The sequence below is a fragment of the Poecilia latipinna genome, unplaced genomic scaffold, assembly GCF_001443285.1.
Source record: "Poecilia latipinna isolate Pla-1442-1.1 unplaced genomic scaffold, P_latipinna-1.0 Scaffold359, whole genome shotgun sequence".
Lineage (NCBI taxonomy): Eukaryota > Metazoa > Chordata > Actinopteri > Cyprinodontiformes > Poeciliidae > Poecilia > Poecilia latipinna.
The window spans coordinates 51400-66062 of NW_015112975.1; the positions used below are offsets into that span (position 1 = coordinate 51400).

At 37.5% G+C, this 14663-nt stretch overlaps 2 protein-coding genes across 25 annotated transcripts in view; one reads left to right on the forward strand and one right to left on the reverse strand.

Annotated features, from left to right (window-relative positions):
* The window catches only part of dock7 (dedicator of cytokinesis 7), a 48807-nt gene that overhangs the window by 31609 nt on the left and 2535 nt on the right, over positions 1-14663 (reverse strand). For all 24 annotated transcript variants that reach the window (XM_015036173.1, XM_015036175.1, XM_015036186.1 and 21 more), the window contains exons 2-14: positions 13431-13530; positions 12336-12511; positions 11682-11750; positions 11464-11593; positions 10859-11071; positions 10611-10696; positions 10442-10508; positions 9832-9981; positions 8847-8927; positions 8420-8582; positions 7695-7837; positions 7516-7609; positions 7247-7409 (exon numbers count right to left, since the gene is read on the reverse strand). In XM_015036173.1, coding sequence (XP_014891659.1) covers positions 7247-7409; positions 7516-7609; positions 7695-7837; positions 8420-8582; positions 8847-8927; positions 9832-9981; positions 10442-10508; positions 10611-10696; positions 10859-11071; positions 11464-11593; positions 11682-11750; positions 12336-12511; positions 13431-13530 — 1635 coding nt within the window. The remainder of the gene's footprint in view (positions 1-7246; positions 7410-7515; positions 7610-7694; positions 7838-8419; positions 8583-8846; positions 8928-9831; positions 9982-10441; positions 10509-10610; positions 10697-10858; positions 11072-11463; positions 11594-11681; positions 11751-12335; positions 12512-13430; positions 13531-14663) is intronic.
* On the forward strand, positions 2427-5853 carry angptl3 (angiopoietin-like 3). Its single transcript, XM_015036191.1, has 7 exons — positions 2427-3104; positions 3469-3579; positions 3688-3799; positions 3891-4004; positions 4097-4192; positions 4358-4633; positions 4716-5853. Exons 1-7 carry the CDS (start codon positions 2577-2579, stop codon positions 4892-4894), a joined length of 1416 nt encoding a protein of 471 aa, XP_014891677.1. The 5' UTR covers positions 2427-2576; the 3' UTR covers positions 4895-5853.

Genomic DNA, 14663 nt, shown 5'->3' on the forward strand with positions numbered 1-14663 from the left:
TAATAAACTAGAACCAGATTTGAGCTGATGATCAGATTCCTGGCACATTTATCCAGCTTTTGGTCGCCAGAAGAAGAAGAAAAAAGTTTTTAATCAATTCTTCATTACTGGGAACTGAGGTGATCCAGCCTCAAAATCACAAATAACACAAAAGCTCATCAAGATGGCTGTGCAGGATTTTAAGATGTACTGTCACTGCCAGAGTGCATAGCGGCAGAGCGCTGCAATAAATTAGTCAGTGCAGATAAACTATTTGGTTTGTTGCATCACTATGCCTGAGATTTAGGAATCCACCACTGGGATTGTTTACGATATGGGGGTACAGAACTGCATTATTTTTTGCCCCAGCAGCTCGTGTCTGTAGGCTGAAGCTTCTCTGGAATCAGCTGCTTTCTGCTGAACTTTGCCTCCCAGCACCAAAGTGAATATAAAAAACTGACCACACAATGATGGTTATTGGTATGGGCAAAATTTGTGAAACCTTTACTTTATTATGAGAGCCAAAAACTGGATTTGAGCAAATAGCAAGGGGGCTTGCTCAAAGCGCCAGCATTCCAAGATCAACAAGAAAAAGATTTTATCTCTTGCATTTTCTAAAAAAAAAAATAATAAAAAAAAATTGTTATGTGCCAGTGTAATCACAATTACTCAATTCAGCAGTGTGGTAAAAAATGCTTGGCCAACTCAAGCTTTAATTGACCAAATCAACCAATGAAACCACTCAAAAAGAGCACGAAATGACACAATTTTCCTTTTACTATTTGCTATTTAAAAGTAAACACACTGCATTGACCGTGGTGGAATGTCTTTAATGATAAAACCACTATTCCCTGCAGACATATTCACTCCGAACAGGGACATCAACAGGCAGATGCAGCATCCCGAATCTAAGCATCTGTCATTCATTAGCAATGTTTGTTTTTTTTGGTCTTCATGCACATATGTATACAAGCATAAGTGTGTCAGTGTGTAAGATCAATGAGTACCGCACATCACATCTGATTACAATTCTGTTTCCTTATATTAGATTATAAAAGTAAAAAATAAAAATTATTAAGTTTTGAAGCAACTAGCAGCATATTGGAATACATTTCACGTGTTTATTCTAGGTTTTTGCTTAAGTAAATGTATTAAAGTTAAAACTATCATAGATAACAATACTATAGAAAGCATACTAATAAAATCAAATGTCTTAAAACTAAGGGACTTGGTTAACTTAAAGAGATTATTGCCAATTAATTTACAATTTATCACTTTATCAAGATAAAGTGATAAAAAAACAGAAAGAAGTATGATTTCAAAAGTAAAAAAAACATACTACTTTAAAATAAATGCATTTTGGTGCATGGAGTAAAACGATAGCACAATTTGGATGAAGAGTTAAAAAAATGCTCACCTATAAATCAATTCAAAACACTTCATAAGCTAAAAATGATTAAGTCTTATACACTCCTGAGACAATATTGAGAATGTCATGTTTTAAACTTAACATATTGTTAATTTAATGTATACAAGTATGAAAAAATATTTTGTAATTATTGAGAAAACGGCAGGTTTACAAAAGACTTTTTATCCTTCTTGCTCCCACTTGTATAGGAAGTGTTTTAAGACAATGCAGTTGTGAATTATTGATTGATTGATAACAGCAATCAATAAGTAATTGATAGCTGTAAAATACATTCAAGCACAAGTATAAATAGAACTTAGCTAACTTTTAAATTAAAGAAATTAGACCATGAAACTCCTACTTAATTTTTTTTTTTTCACAAACAAAAATATCAAACTGTGGCGTTTTTTACGAAGGTTATCATGCAGCTCTTACACCCAAGACTGTCCTAATTATATCCATCCTGGTGCACAAATTTTATTTAAAATAAAAATACAGACCACACAATAAAACCACAAACAAGTGTAGACCCCGTCCAAATTGTTCACACTAATTCATACACAGAAGCACAGATGTAGAGTCTTCTCCCTTCGCCACAAAATAAAAAAGAGAGAAGCAGCAAAAGAGACAGAGAGAGAGTCTGGCTGGGCTGAATCAGCACCACGCTAAATCAAACCTCAGAGAATTAATTACAAACAGCATTATCAATCTGAGCAAAGTGTGTGCAGGGTTATAAGGTTTGAGATTGATTAGGCTGACGATCCATCAAAAACAGAGATAGCCATTGTTGGCTTTCTGCTGATCAGCTAAAGTGCCGCACCACAGATGGAGAGTAGGGTAGGGTGTGGTATACAGAGGGGATTGGGGTTAGATGGTTAGTAGAGAAGGGGTGGGGGGCACATGTCATTTGCACACTACTGTGAGTTGTTTGTTTGGGAGAGGGAGGGCTCGAGGGGGATTTGGGAGGAGGTGGGAGACAAAGCTAAAAACATAGTAGGGTTTAATGATCAGCTAATCCCCCCGCCTCTACTGTGGGTATATAACGCAGCACCGCCTGCTGCTCTCTAATCATTTTTAACAGTAAAGGAGACTTGGTGGTAAGCACAGGCAGGAAGAATAGAGTTAAAAAGTAGTGAAAGCAACGTTAGAAACAGCTTACACATTTAAGGATCGGAGGAGGAAAATCACAATGAAGCCGTTTTGCCTGTTTCTGCTGTTAGCTGGTTCGACTGCTGCGTTCCATCTGGACACCTCGCCCAGGAGGGAGCCCCCCACCCTGCCCTCAGAGGCTCTCACCACAGAGGCGACTCCAACTGAAGCAAAATCCCGCTTTGCCATGTTGGATGACGTCCGCCTCCTGGCCAACGGGCTCCTCCAACTCGGCCAGAGTTTGCGAGAGTTTGTCCACAAGACCAAAGCCCAAATCAATGACATCTTCCAAAAGCTCAACATTTTCGACCGCTCCTTTTACCAGCTATCGGTGGTCACATCCGAAATCAAAGAGGAAGAGGAGGAACTCAAGAAGACTACCAATATCTTGAAGGTCAACAATGAGGAGATCAGAAACCTATCCATGGAAATCAACACCAAGATCAACACCATCCTGCAGGAGCGCACGCAGCTGCAGAGCAAAGTGGGAAGCCTGGAGGAGAGGCTGAAGGGATTGTCGGACAGCATGATCCCCGCAGACCAACTCAGCGAAATTACAACCCTTAAGGTGAGGAGATAGAGATTATAAAACTCCACGAAAAGCTAAATTAAAAGCCTTTCTCTAAACTGGTTTCACTGAAATACATGTTGAGATACCCATGTAGATGTTCCATAAAACTTTAATGCTGAATGTTCAAAAGTAGGAAGTTGTTATGGATTATAAATGAAGACATAACAGTAACAGTATGCTATTCATAATGAAACTATTTTGGCACTGCATTTCACATTCCTCATACTTTTTGTCAAAGTATATCAGAAAATCTGTTTCTTTTTGTTAAACAGTTGAACATTAATTACTTTTTTTTAAAATACCACATTAGAATTTTATTAATAATAATGTGGAAATTATGCATGAATCAAATATTTTCTAGGAGGTAATTGAAGCACAAGAGAAAACAATCACCAGCCTTCTAAAAGCAGTGAAGGAGCAGCATGATCAGCTGGACCACCAGAAAATCAAGATTAAAAATCTGGAGGAAAAGGTAGATGTGGAATATAAAGCAACCTACACAACACACTGCACCTTGAAAAACATGATGTAGACAAATTCTGTCAAAATGGAAAATAGTTGTGTTTTTTTTTCTCTGCAGCTTAGCTTCAACAGCTTCCAGCAAACTATTGATAAGGCAATAGATTCAGACCATTCAGCCACTGACATGTTTGAATATCTGCAAATAAACTCCACTGGAACAGAAACACGTGGTAACTATCTAAAATGTGTCATTAGATAAAAATATTGCTTAATTTTAGATCAACTGGTTATAATCTGTCTTCACTTATGAATATGTTGCAGACCTTCCTGCAGACTGCAGTGAGTTATTTACCAGAGGAGAAACAAAGAGTGGAGTCTATGCTGTCAAACCAAACCAATCTGAGCCATTTTATGCTTACTGTGAAATGAGTTCAGGTAAATAAAACAGAAAACTTATTTTTACCTTTTATAGAGATGTCTTAATATGATATAATACGGAACTGTACATTTCTGTTTTTCTTCTATAGATCACGGTTTCACTGTCATTCAGCAAAGAGTTGATAGTACAGTGGATTTTGACCAAACATGGGAAATGTATCAAAAAGGCTTTGGAAACCTAGAGAGTGAGTACACTTGTAGAATCTGAGCGATTAGCCAGTTTTGCAGCTTTCCTTTTCACAATTAAGACCAATCATGCTGCATTTCAAAGTGTTTTACATTTCAGAGAAGTTTCTTTCACATGTAGGCAGTTCAGAATGGATCAATTTGTTGACTGCTGTTTCCTACAGAGGACTTCTGGCTGGGCCTAAAGAAAATGCACACCATCAGCCAACTGGGAAATTACATCCTGCGAATTGACGTGGAGGACTGGAAGGAGGAAACGCATTGGGCTGAGTACAGCTTTTCATTGGAAGGTCCCTCCGAGGACTACACCCTTCACGTCAGCCATTTGGCAGGGGACCTACCTGACGCAATGACCAACCTGACCGGATCGAGATTCTCCACAAAAGACAAGAACAACGACAGCGGCTGCAGCGCTGACTGTACTACGCGCAACTGCACAGGTGCTGTATCTCTCATGGCAGAAATTGTAGAAATTAGTTGCAGAGTTTGTGTTGATACAACTGTTGTTTCATGCATTTGCAGGAGGATGGTGGCAGAGTGCGTGCAGTGAAACCAACCTAAATGGAAAGTATTTCTCTTTGAGAACAAAAGGACGGTCTGTGAGGAGGAAGGGTATTCAATGGCGGCCTGGCACAGGGCCTTCATATTACCTCAAGATGAGCAAAATCAGCTTACGTGCATTAACAGATAGTGGGAACTAGCCTCACACCTCTCAGATGTTCATATACTATTGCTATTCTGTGTCTTTACATTATGATCTACACTCAGTTAAAGGTTTCATCAGAAAGGGAAGTAAGATTGAGTTTGCCTTCTAACCTTTTGTTGGGTGAAATATGTCATTATTTGGACTTACAGATGTGATGCAATGGTTCAATAATGGCATGTAGGTTGTTAACCTATTGGATCTGATGCACCAAGGACACTAGAACAGTTATTACACAACATCTGCAATCAGTGGTCCTATTGATCCACATCGCAGCCAGATTCTGTTCCAGATACCCAGGAACTTACATGGGTTGAAAACTTCTCAATGAATTTCAATCATAAATTGTGCAATCAGATTAACCCAAATACATTTCAGCTTCTAGGCAAAGTATACTATTAGAAGTGTATTTTATCTTTATGATGTGAAACATGTCGTCTGAAGTAATAGGCAGAATAGCCATTGTCTTATTACATAATGCATGCACATTACAATATGTAAGCTTCAATAGGAATGGTATTTGCTATAACTATAATGTGCAGGTTGCTTTTGTTTTACTCATATGTAGACATTCTAGATTTTTTTTTATTGTTTTGTACCACCCATCCTCTCATTTCAACCTCTCAGGTTTATAGGTAAGGTAAGGTTTTGTCAGCAAACTATTGATCATTCAAACTTTGGCAGTGCACTGATTACCTTTTATCATTGTCAGGTCAGTTTTCTATTTTTATTCTGTATAGTATTTAAAATATGTTCATGCGATGATGATTAATGCTGGCATTGTTGGCTAACATTGTGTGTTTGAGTCTCCACTGTTATTGGGTCATATTGACTCGCATCATTAGTGCAGCACAAATTCCTGTTTTGTAAATGTGTCATGCTTGGTGTCTTCCTGGCAAAAATGTTTGTATGCTATCCAATCCCACTGTATTTATGAAAAAGGAAATAAATAAATCAGAGTGTCAACATGTGTTTCTATATTTGATTAATCTTATGAAAACACTTTATGAGCAGTTGTTCAAAGAAAATTAAAAATTCAGAAATTCTAATAAGACATTCTAATTATATCTAATCAGAAGCCTGGAGTCGTAGCCTCAATTGGCTTCTTTGTATCTTCCACAAAGGCTCATAAGAACTTTGATTAAAATGACAAAGAAAAAAAAAATTTTAATATAGATTTTTTTTTTCTTTTTATTGTAATTGCACTAAATTTTCAGTAAAGAATAGGTTGGAAACTTTGTGGGGTTTTTTATTATTATTATTTTTATTTAAATTTTTTTTCAAACAAATATCAGGATATTATAGAAGAAGATATATCTGTTCTCTCTAGCAAAAATACTTCATGTTTTTCCTTCTTAAACTAAAAATTGTATTTCTTTGTTCAGAACATCATGTAACATATGCGGCTCCTCACATGTTTTGTTTTGCTGGACTGAGGGCAAAATTGGCTCTTGAGATTTTAAAGCCTGCAGTCCCCTTGTCTAAATTATTTTTAATTAAAGTACATCACTAAGTACAATTTAAATGGACATTTTATGGTAGTGATTCAACTCACTTGATTAAAAACAATAGTAATACTACTTCTATAAGGCCATTGGTATTGTCTTAGCACTCTGACATTGTACTAACATGCTTGTTTGCTCCAGACAAACAAACTTCTAAAACCTGTGCTTCTATACAGGAAGTTATCTTTGATCAATGTCAACTATTTAAATACGTTTGATCGTTATTGACATGACTTTTTGAAGACATCCTGGGAAGTCAGCCATGTTGTATTTAGTCTTTTACATGTCCGACATGTCAGCACTTTTGGATTTATTTTGTGATCATAAAACTATAATATGGTGGATTTGAAGATAATTTTAAAACATGCTAATACCAAAAGTTCCCCCCATCTCCTCCCTTCACCCTGAGAAACTAAAAATTTCTTTCAATTATAGAATGTGATAAATCAGTCTCTACTGGATGGAGACCTTTTTACATGCAAACCAGCTAGTCTGGCAACAGTGCGCCCTGTGGGCTACTGTCTGGTAACATTTAGTTTTCTAAGTCACCTTGACAAAAATAGCCCTTATTCAGGTGGACAACATCCACTATGTACACAGATCGAATCTGTCTGTGCATGCAGGTGCTGTCAGTGTGTGCAGTGTTCTGGCAACTGTGACCTTCACAAAACAACAGGAATGAGTTAAACAGTCCTGTTGTTTACCTCAACAGTGAATTGACCCAATTAATCAAGTCATTTTCAAAATAAGGTAAATGGATGAGAAGAGATTTAATTGGTCTCCTGAAAATGATGAGACAGACATAATTAAAGAAAACTCTTGAAGTAAAAACTATTTTTGTGTACCTGTACGTGGTGTTGGGCACATAGACATCCCTGGCAGGAAATTCCAGGATCTCTCTGGTGGGGCGCACCCTGCTGTCTGGGTAAGGTTTAACCTGGGTAAGGTCAGGAGTCAGGCAATAATGGGGGTTCTCTGGAGCTGGGGAGATGTCCAACTTTAACTGGGCTATGGTGATAAAAGGTAGGAAAGAAAAAATAAATAATGAAACTGAACAATATTGTTCTGTTTTTCCAATGTCCTAAAAGGTGACACATTGAAGAGTTGTCAGAACCTGTTATGGGCCTGAGCCTCCTCAGGACTGAAGAAGGTCTCCTCATGTCAGCCAGAAACTTAAACAAATCTTCATCACTGAGCCTGTCCCCTTCCTACCATGAAGCATGAAAGCAAGCAAATGAATTAAAAGAAAAACACCATAATGAAAGATAATGGGTTTTCTGAATAAACTTGTACCTGTTTAAAGAAGTTTGTAATGGTAAGTGTTGCAGGCCTAAATCCTGTCAGACTGCAGGATTCATCTCCACTGGTGGTCCTCTCCAGGGAACGCCTTCCCATGATGCTTGAGTTCCTCCGTTCTGACCATGAGCCTTTTCTCTCTTTAAATATTAAAGAAAAACAAAATCTAGAATAAAAAATCATTTAAACTTAGCTATGTTTTTTTAAGTTTTTATTGGCTCTAGTGGCCTTTATTTGATAGTGAATTGACAGGAAAGAGGGTAAATGAGAGAAGGGGGAAGACATGCGGCAAAGGTCACCAGGCCAGAAATCGAACCTGCGACGGCTGCGTTGAGAACTAAGGCCTCCATATGTGGGTTGTGGTTAACCCCTGCACTCCAAACTTAGCTATTTCTAATCTGCCCAGCAACTAAGGCAGCTAATAGAAAACATTGCAGGACCAAAGGCTGAACAAACAACTCAAAGTAACACTCCAGGGATCAATATAGCTGCATGTTTTTGTTGGATGTTTATTTTCTCTGACTTTTCTTCGTATTTGTTGTCAGAAAGGTTATTTTAGATAAAGATTTCAAAGGGTGGGAATACATTGACAGGTCCAAAAGGCTCATGCATGGCTGCCAGCGCTTCTAACGCTCTCCAGTTAAGTGCAAATGCGTAAACATTTTGTGGAATTACAAATCTGTAGTTTTCATTTCAATGTTTGTTTGAGTTATTATTCAGACCTGAAAGGCTCATCTCTAATTCGGTATCTCTCTCCAGGCTGCCGGCACTGTTGACAATGTTCATCAGGTGGATGGCGGTCCATGCAAAAGGCATCCTGTAGCGACCCAGACGCTGACAGAATTGCTCTGACTGACTTCGGAGCTTCTCCAGCTTCTCTTTGTTCTGTAAAAAATATATTAAATGAAGCATACTAGCAATTTACTAATTAGAGAATCACATCACAAATTATTGTCCATCCCTGAAGCACTACATCGCTCCCATTAGTTAATTTAAATGCTAATACTGTATATTTTGATAAAACAAATGTCAAAACAAGCCATCAAAAAAAGAAATCCAGGTAAATATATGGATTACCTGCACATTATGTCTTCAGTTCAGATATAAAATTCAGCATTTATTTTTCGATCTAATTCCGACTGATCGTACCTTGGCTGCATCTGATTCCTTGAAGACCATGTAAGGCTCTGCACATTCTCCAATATCACCTTGCTGTAGTACCTTTTCTAGCTGTTGACAAAAGAGAAAAAGAAAAAAAAAAAAACAGGTTAATGTATATATATATATATATATATATATATATATATATATATATATATATATATACACACACACACACACATACACACTTTTTTTTTTCCAGAAAAGGCTCCATCAACACAAACCTGTACAAATATTTCCTTGAGCGATGTTTTAAACATGCTAAACCAAACCTATAGGGGGCAGCATAGTGCAACGCTAAAATCTATATCAGCCAATCAGAATCCCTCAGAACAACCACCACTTCCTGTTACAAATTAAACATGGGGCCAGGAGATTCGTTTGTGTGGACAGATGTATATGTTGAACTACTTTTAAATACTATATTAGAATATAAAGTTAATAAAAAACAAAACTATGTTGATTGGGAATCGTGCCAATGCAAGTAGGGATGCACTGGTGCATTCTTTGCCACAGACTGTAATATGTGCAAACCTAAAACTAAGTTTTAATTTTATGTGAACACAAAAAAAAAAACAAATACTGATTTTTCTCAAATCTCCACTTTGGAAACCATTTATGAAATCTTCACTGATAAATAATTGCTTTTAGTAATATCAAACTGAGTTTTTGTGTGGATGAAAGGCCAAAACGCATAAAAATCTATGTTTTCCCAGACATCCCAGAAAAACGTGTTTGTTATGAACTACTAAGGCATGAAAAGAAATTTAAATCACTTCCTTTATTATTAGTGACTACATAGACCATCTAGTTAGTTGTAATTGTTGTATTTCAAATATATTGTTTACTTCATCTCTGTTATAATCAACATAAAGTATTACCCCTAACATTTTTAATTCTTAAGAATTAAAAGTAGTTAAGAATTTTTTAATTCATCACTGATGCAAAGGAAATTATAGCACAGCTGCTTCACCTTGATGACCAGGAAGATATCCTGGGAAGGATAGGTGATGGAGAAAATGGCAGAGCGCGCCAGAGTGGAGATGGCTGCCGTCTGGATGTGCGGACGCAACATTCCTTTCATCTGCTCCGAATTTAAGTCAAAGAAAAAGTTTTCGGATATCTAAAGAGAACAGAAAATAAGTTATAATTTGATTATTTTAGACAAAAAAATGCATCCATATGACAATAAATACGCTACAATAATAATAAAATATTATTTTAGTTTTAGCCAATGGCTTTGTAACTGCATCTTGATTTCTTGCACACAGTTGCTGACAAACATGGTACTTTCAGAGAAAAATGAGCCCCTGGTGAATCAATAGAGCCCAGAAGCGAGGCAATATATATATGAGAGAGCTACATCTCAAGGCCACTGCTACCCTCTAGTGTTTGTTACTGTAACATAATTCCAGTGTGTGATTTAACAACTGTAGATTCTTGAAACATTAACAGAACACAGCATAAATTTTTATAGTCCACTCATCAGATTTCCTTTATCCTCCCAACAATTTTAATGGTTTGCAGAAGTGACCACACAACTCAGGGCCAGGAAAGGAACTGAAAAAAGCATAACAGCTTACCTTTCTCTTTTCCTTGACATCGTATAAGGCCAAACTAGCAAATATGGGTTCAATTTCGATCTCAAACCTTCAAAAGGGGGAGTAAAAACATGTGAGTCAGCAAAAAGGAGCAGTTAAATATAACTAGAGAGCTTTTCTTTTTTCCTGAAAAAGCCTCTCCACCACTTACTTCAAGGACAAGCATTTGACGAGTAGCCTCTGGCCAAAGTGCTCTTTAGGTACTTCAGGCACACAGTGGCGCTCAATGGGCTCCTCCTGCACATGCACAAAGAAAGCACAGCTGAACACCAGAAACTATACTGGTAATCAGTTATTAAAACAAAAATCAAAGTCCTATTTGGATTAAGTGATGCACAAAACTAAAAGCTAAAAGCTTTGAGAGACAAGATGTTAATTTGAGAATCAAAATGCTGTTACCTCATCGAGAGCGGGATGTAAAGCAAAGAGTTCGCGATGGCGGCTGGCCTTGCGCTGGTCTTCATTGTGCCGATCAATCTCCTCGTTGGGAGCACGGTCGAGGAGGTGAGGGAGAAGAGCGTCTGGGAGGGAATTCTTCAAGTCAAAGATGCTGCAGGCCCAGCTGCCACGTGGAGTGTCATCTATAGACATCGATCGCCTCTTCAGATCATCCTAAAAAAAACACAATCAAAATCATAACTGTAGTCCACTTCCTACTTTTGGAGCAGTCTCCAATCCATTTGGCATTCACATATGCATTCAAACCACACTACAGTTCACTTCAACTGAACCAAGACCCAGGATTGTAGGCAGACCGCAGTTTGTTTTTTGGTCTGGATCAGAGTTCAATTGTACATTCACACCTACGTAAACGAACAGCTCTTTCTAGGCACATGAACTACAATGTGATTAAAGTGGACTAGTTGGGGCTGGTGTGAATGCACCCTAAAAACAAAGATCACATTTAGGAAACACTTAGAATAAAACGTAAAGAACAAGAGCAAGAGAAAGGACAGTTTGTGTGATTCACTGCATCTTGTCAATAGGGAGATGGAAGCCGATACCTGGTCATCCTGATAGCTGCTGCTGTCTGGCATCTCATCGGCCTCAAACACTTGCTTAGGTAAACCTTTCTGACGTTCTTTCTGCTTGTCCAGAGTGTTGGGGTTAAAACCAGTGCCAAGTTTATGATATCTGAAAGCGGAAGCAGCCGTTAACATACACAGTAAATCACCCGATATGGGAATGAAATGGTGCAAAGAGTTAATAAGGAAAGCCTTACTTTCTGTTAACAATGGCCCAGTCTTCTGTGTATGACCTGACACAATCTCTGACATGAGTGTCAGTGTCCCTGCAAACCGATCAGACAAGCATTATTTTAATATCAGAGTGCATAACTACAAACAAATACACAAAAGACAGAACCTTTCTGACACATCCCAAGTTTCAATGTAACAGCCCATAAAATATTGCGATGTAAGGCTAGAATAGCTATGCATAAAAATAATGCATCATTTGCCATAGACCTACTCAATATGTCAAACCTTCCATTAATTTGTTTGTTAGAAACTTTACAAATGTTTTGATGTAAGCATGAAAACACATACTTTCAGAAAAAAACAATTATGAAGTTATATGATTTCAACTCAGTAGTATGTTTTATCAGTTAACTATTTAATCTGATTCAAACTAAAAAATAAAGGCAAAGGCAATCATTTAGCAGTTGAACTTCTCATATAATTGTTACTTCTGCTGATGATGAAAAAAAAAAACATCACCAGACCATGTCAATTCAGTCCCACTGATGAGGTTTTTTTTTTTTAACAAATGTCTAACCTTAGGTGATTTTCGGTTGTTTTTCTGGTTCATGTCCACCGCACTAATTGCAAATTTGCTGCTTTATACTCAAATGTGTTGCTAAATAACTTTTATTTACCCTTCTTCAGGGACAGCTGGTACAACGGTGCGACATTCCCTGGGTGTGTAGGTGACCTCGATGTCATCAGGGGGAAACTCAATCAGATCTCTGAGAGGACCGGACTCAACAATGGGGGGGTGTGTGATGAGATACTCCTCAAAGTCCACTGGTTCCACTGCCTCTGTGAGTGGAACCTGGTGGGCAGACACAATGAGAAAAGCTTAGGGAAAAAAAGTGAAAGGAAGAATTATTTTACTTGTTGTTTATCACCATGTGTAGAGTGAAGGAACAACAAAATCAAAGTATGGAATCATTCTTTTGTTAATTTTGCTTTGTAGAGCACTTCTAGCTTTTGGATCAGCTCAATTTTTAGCAGAGTGGCACCATGACATTAGCAAAAATTTTCTCCAGTCATTTTCCAGACAGTTGGGAAACTAAAAAATGCATTTGATTTTGACTATGGAACACACCTTCCCAAACCTCTCCAGGTTGAGAGCATAACAACACTGTACAGTTTAAGAAGACTCAAACTCATCTATTTTCAGTGCAATTAACCTGTTTAAAACCTCAGTCAGAAGATTCAAGAAGGGAACTTGTATTAACAGAGTGCATTAAATCTGCTCTGCTTTATCTATTTTACCTTTAATCGCTATCCATCATGAAATGCATTACATTGGGAAATATTCACAACCCTTTTAAAATTTCAGAAACAATATGAGATTCTATATTCTCAAGGGAATAGACATGTAGACTTCAGTTGTAGTAACACTGGAGTAGGAATCGAACCTGGGACAGCTGTGTCAAGGACTGCAGCCTCTCTATATGGTGCATTTGCTCTGCCACTGACCACCAGGTGCCCCAGCACTACACTTTTATCAAGCAAGCTGTCAGAGCTTAGGCAAGGCAGCAATAAAATTACGACAGCAGCAATAATATCAAAGTCATTCAACTGTCACTCCTTATCATACTAAATAGTGAAAGTGAAAGTTGACTCTTTCACATAATCATAACTTTAGCCGAAGTGGACCACCTACACTGAATTACAATCTACTCTTTGTGTAGAAAAGCATGCAGATGAAAGCAGCTGGGTGGGAACAGCTTTACATCACTCACTGTGTTGCTAGATGTTGTTCCAACGTTGAGGTTTTTGAAGAGCTGTGGGGAGCCGCCATACTGACCAGCTATCTGCTTCCTGACCTCTGCTGCCACAGTCCTGCAGAGAAGAACAGAGGAAAGATGGTCAACATCAAAAATGTGCATTTACAATTCCTGAACTCTGACTGTAATATCAACAAAGCATTTGAATACTCTTGTACCTTATTAGTTTTGTTAATTGGTTTTATCACTTCAGACATTTGAGAATAAAAAAGGATTTAAATTACTTTGGAGCTGTTTTTATATTTAAACAAATCTGTGTACAAGATTTACTTGAACGTACCATAAAAGCACAGTTTTATGGATATCATCATTTTTGGACCGTTTGAATGCTGCAGGCAGATGGACTTTCACTTTAGCCATTTTTCTCTGGTTCCAATGTGGTTCATGATCAGTTTTTCCCAATCAGTCAACCATAGTAAGCATTAGCAGGTGCAGCTGACAACAACACTCCTAAAGTGTGGAAGCTGGTTCTGACTAATGTTATGTATTATGTTTATGTTTAACAGAAAACTAATTTTACCACCCCATGAAACATATCTGTGCTTCATTATGTGCTGCGAAAGGGTGAAAGAGAACAAGTCCTTTTTTAAAAAAAGTTGTTGTTGAAGTAGAGGCCTTTAGTGACAGTAATCAGACAGGAGATGGAAAGAGGTTGAACAAGGAAGAAATGCAGGATTCAAGTTTAATAATCAAACTAATAAGTATTTGTAAAACTCTATTCTACAGAAACTGAACTCAAACACTGTCAAACTGCCTCCGTTCCAAAAGATGATTTATGGCTACTCTGCACTGACTGATCAAAGCTGTTCAAAAGGCCAGGACAGGAAATTGACAACAAATCCCAATTGGTGCATCTCTAATATTTATCAGTTTTATACAATTTTATTTCATTTTGATGTGAATGTATCAAACAATAAAAAGCAGCTGTGTGTGCCATATATTTAAATGTAATTATTTAAATTTATTGGGACAAAATCAATTTATTTACATAATATGGTTTAAAATCTAATTAGTTTGTTATTATGATGTAATCAAACGCAAACTACTAGAGTTCCTAAATGCTTTGGTTAGTTAACTGCCTCAAGCAAAGCTGAAAGCAGTTGGCTGTAATATTACAGATTGTTAAAGCAAGTTAAGCCTCACATTTTAGCCCCACTTATTAGAGGGTTTTCTCTTCCGTCTCTGGTT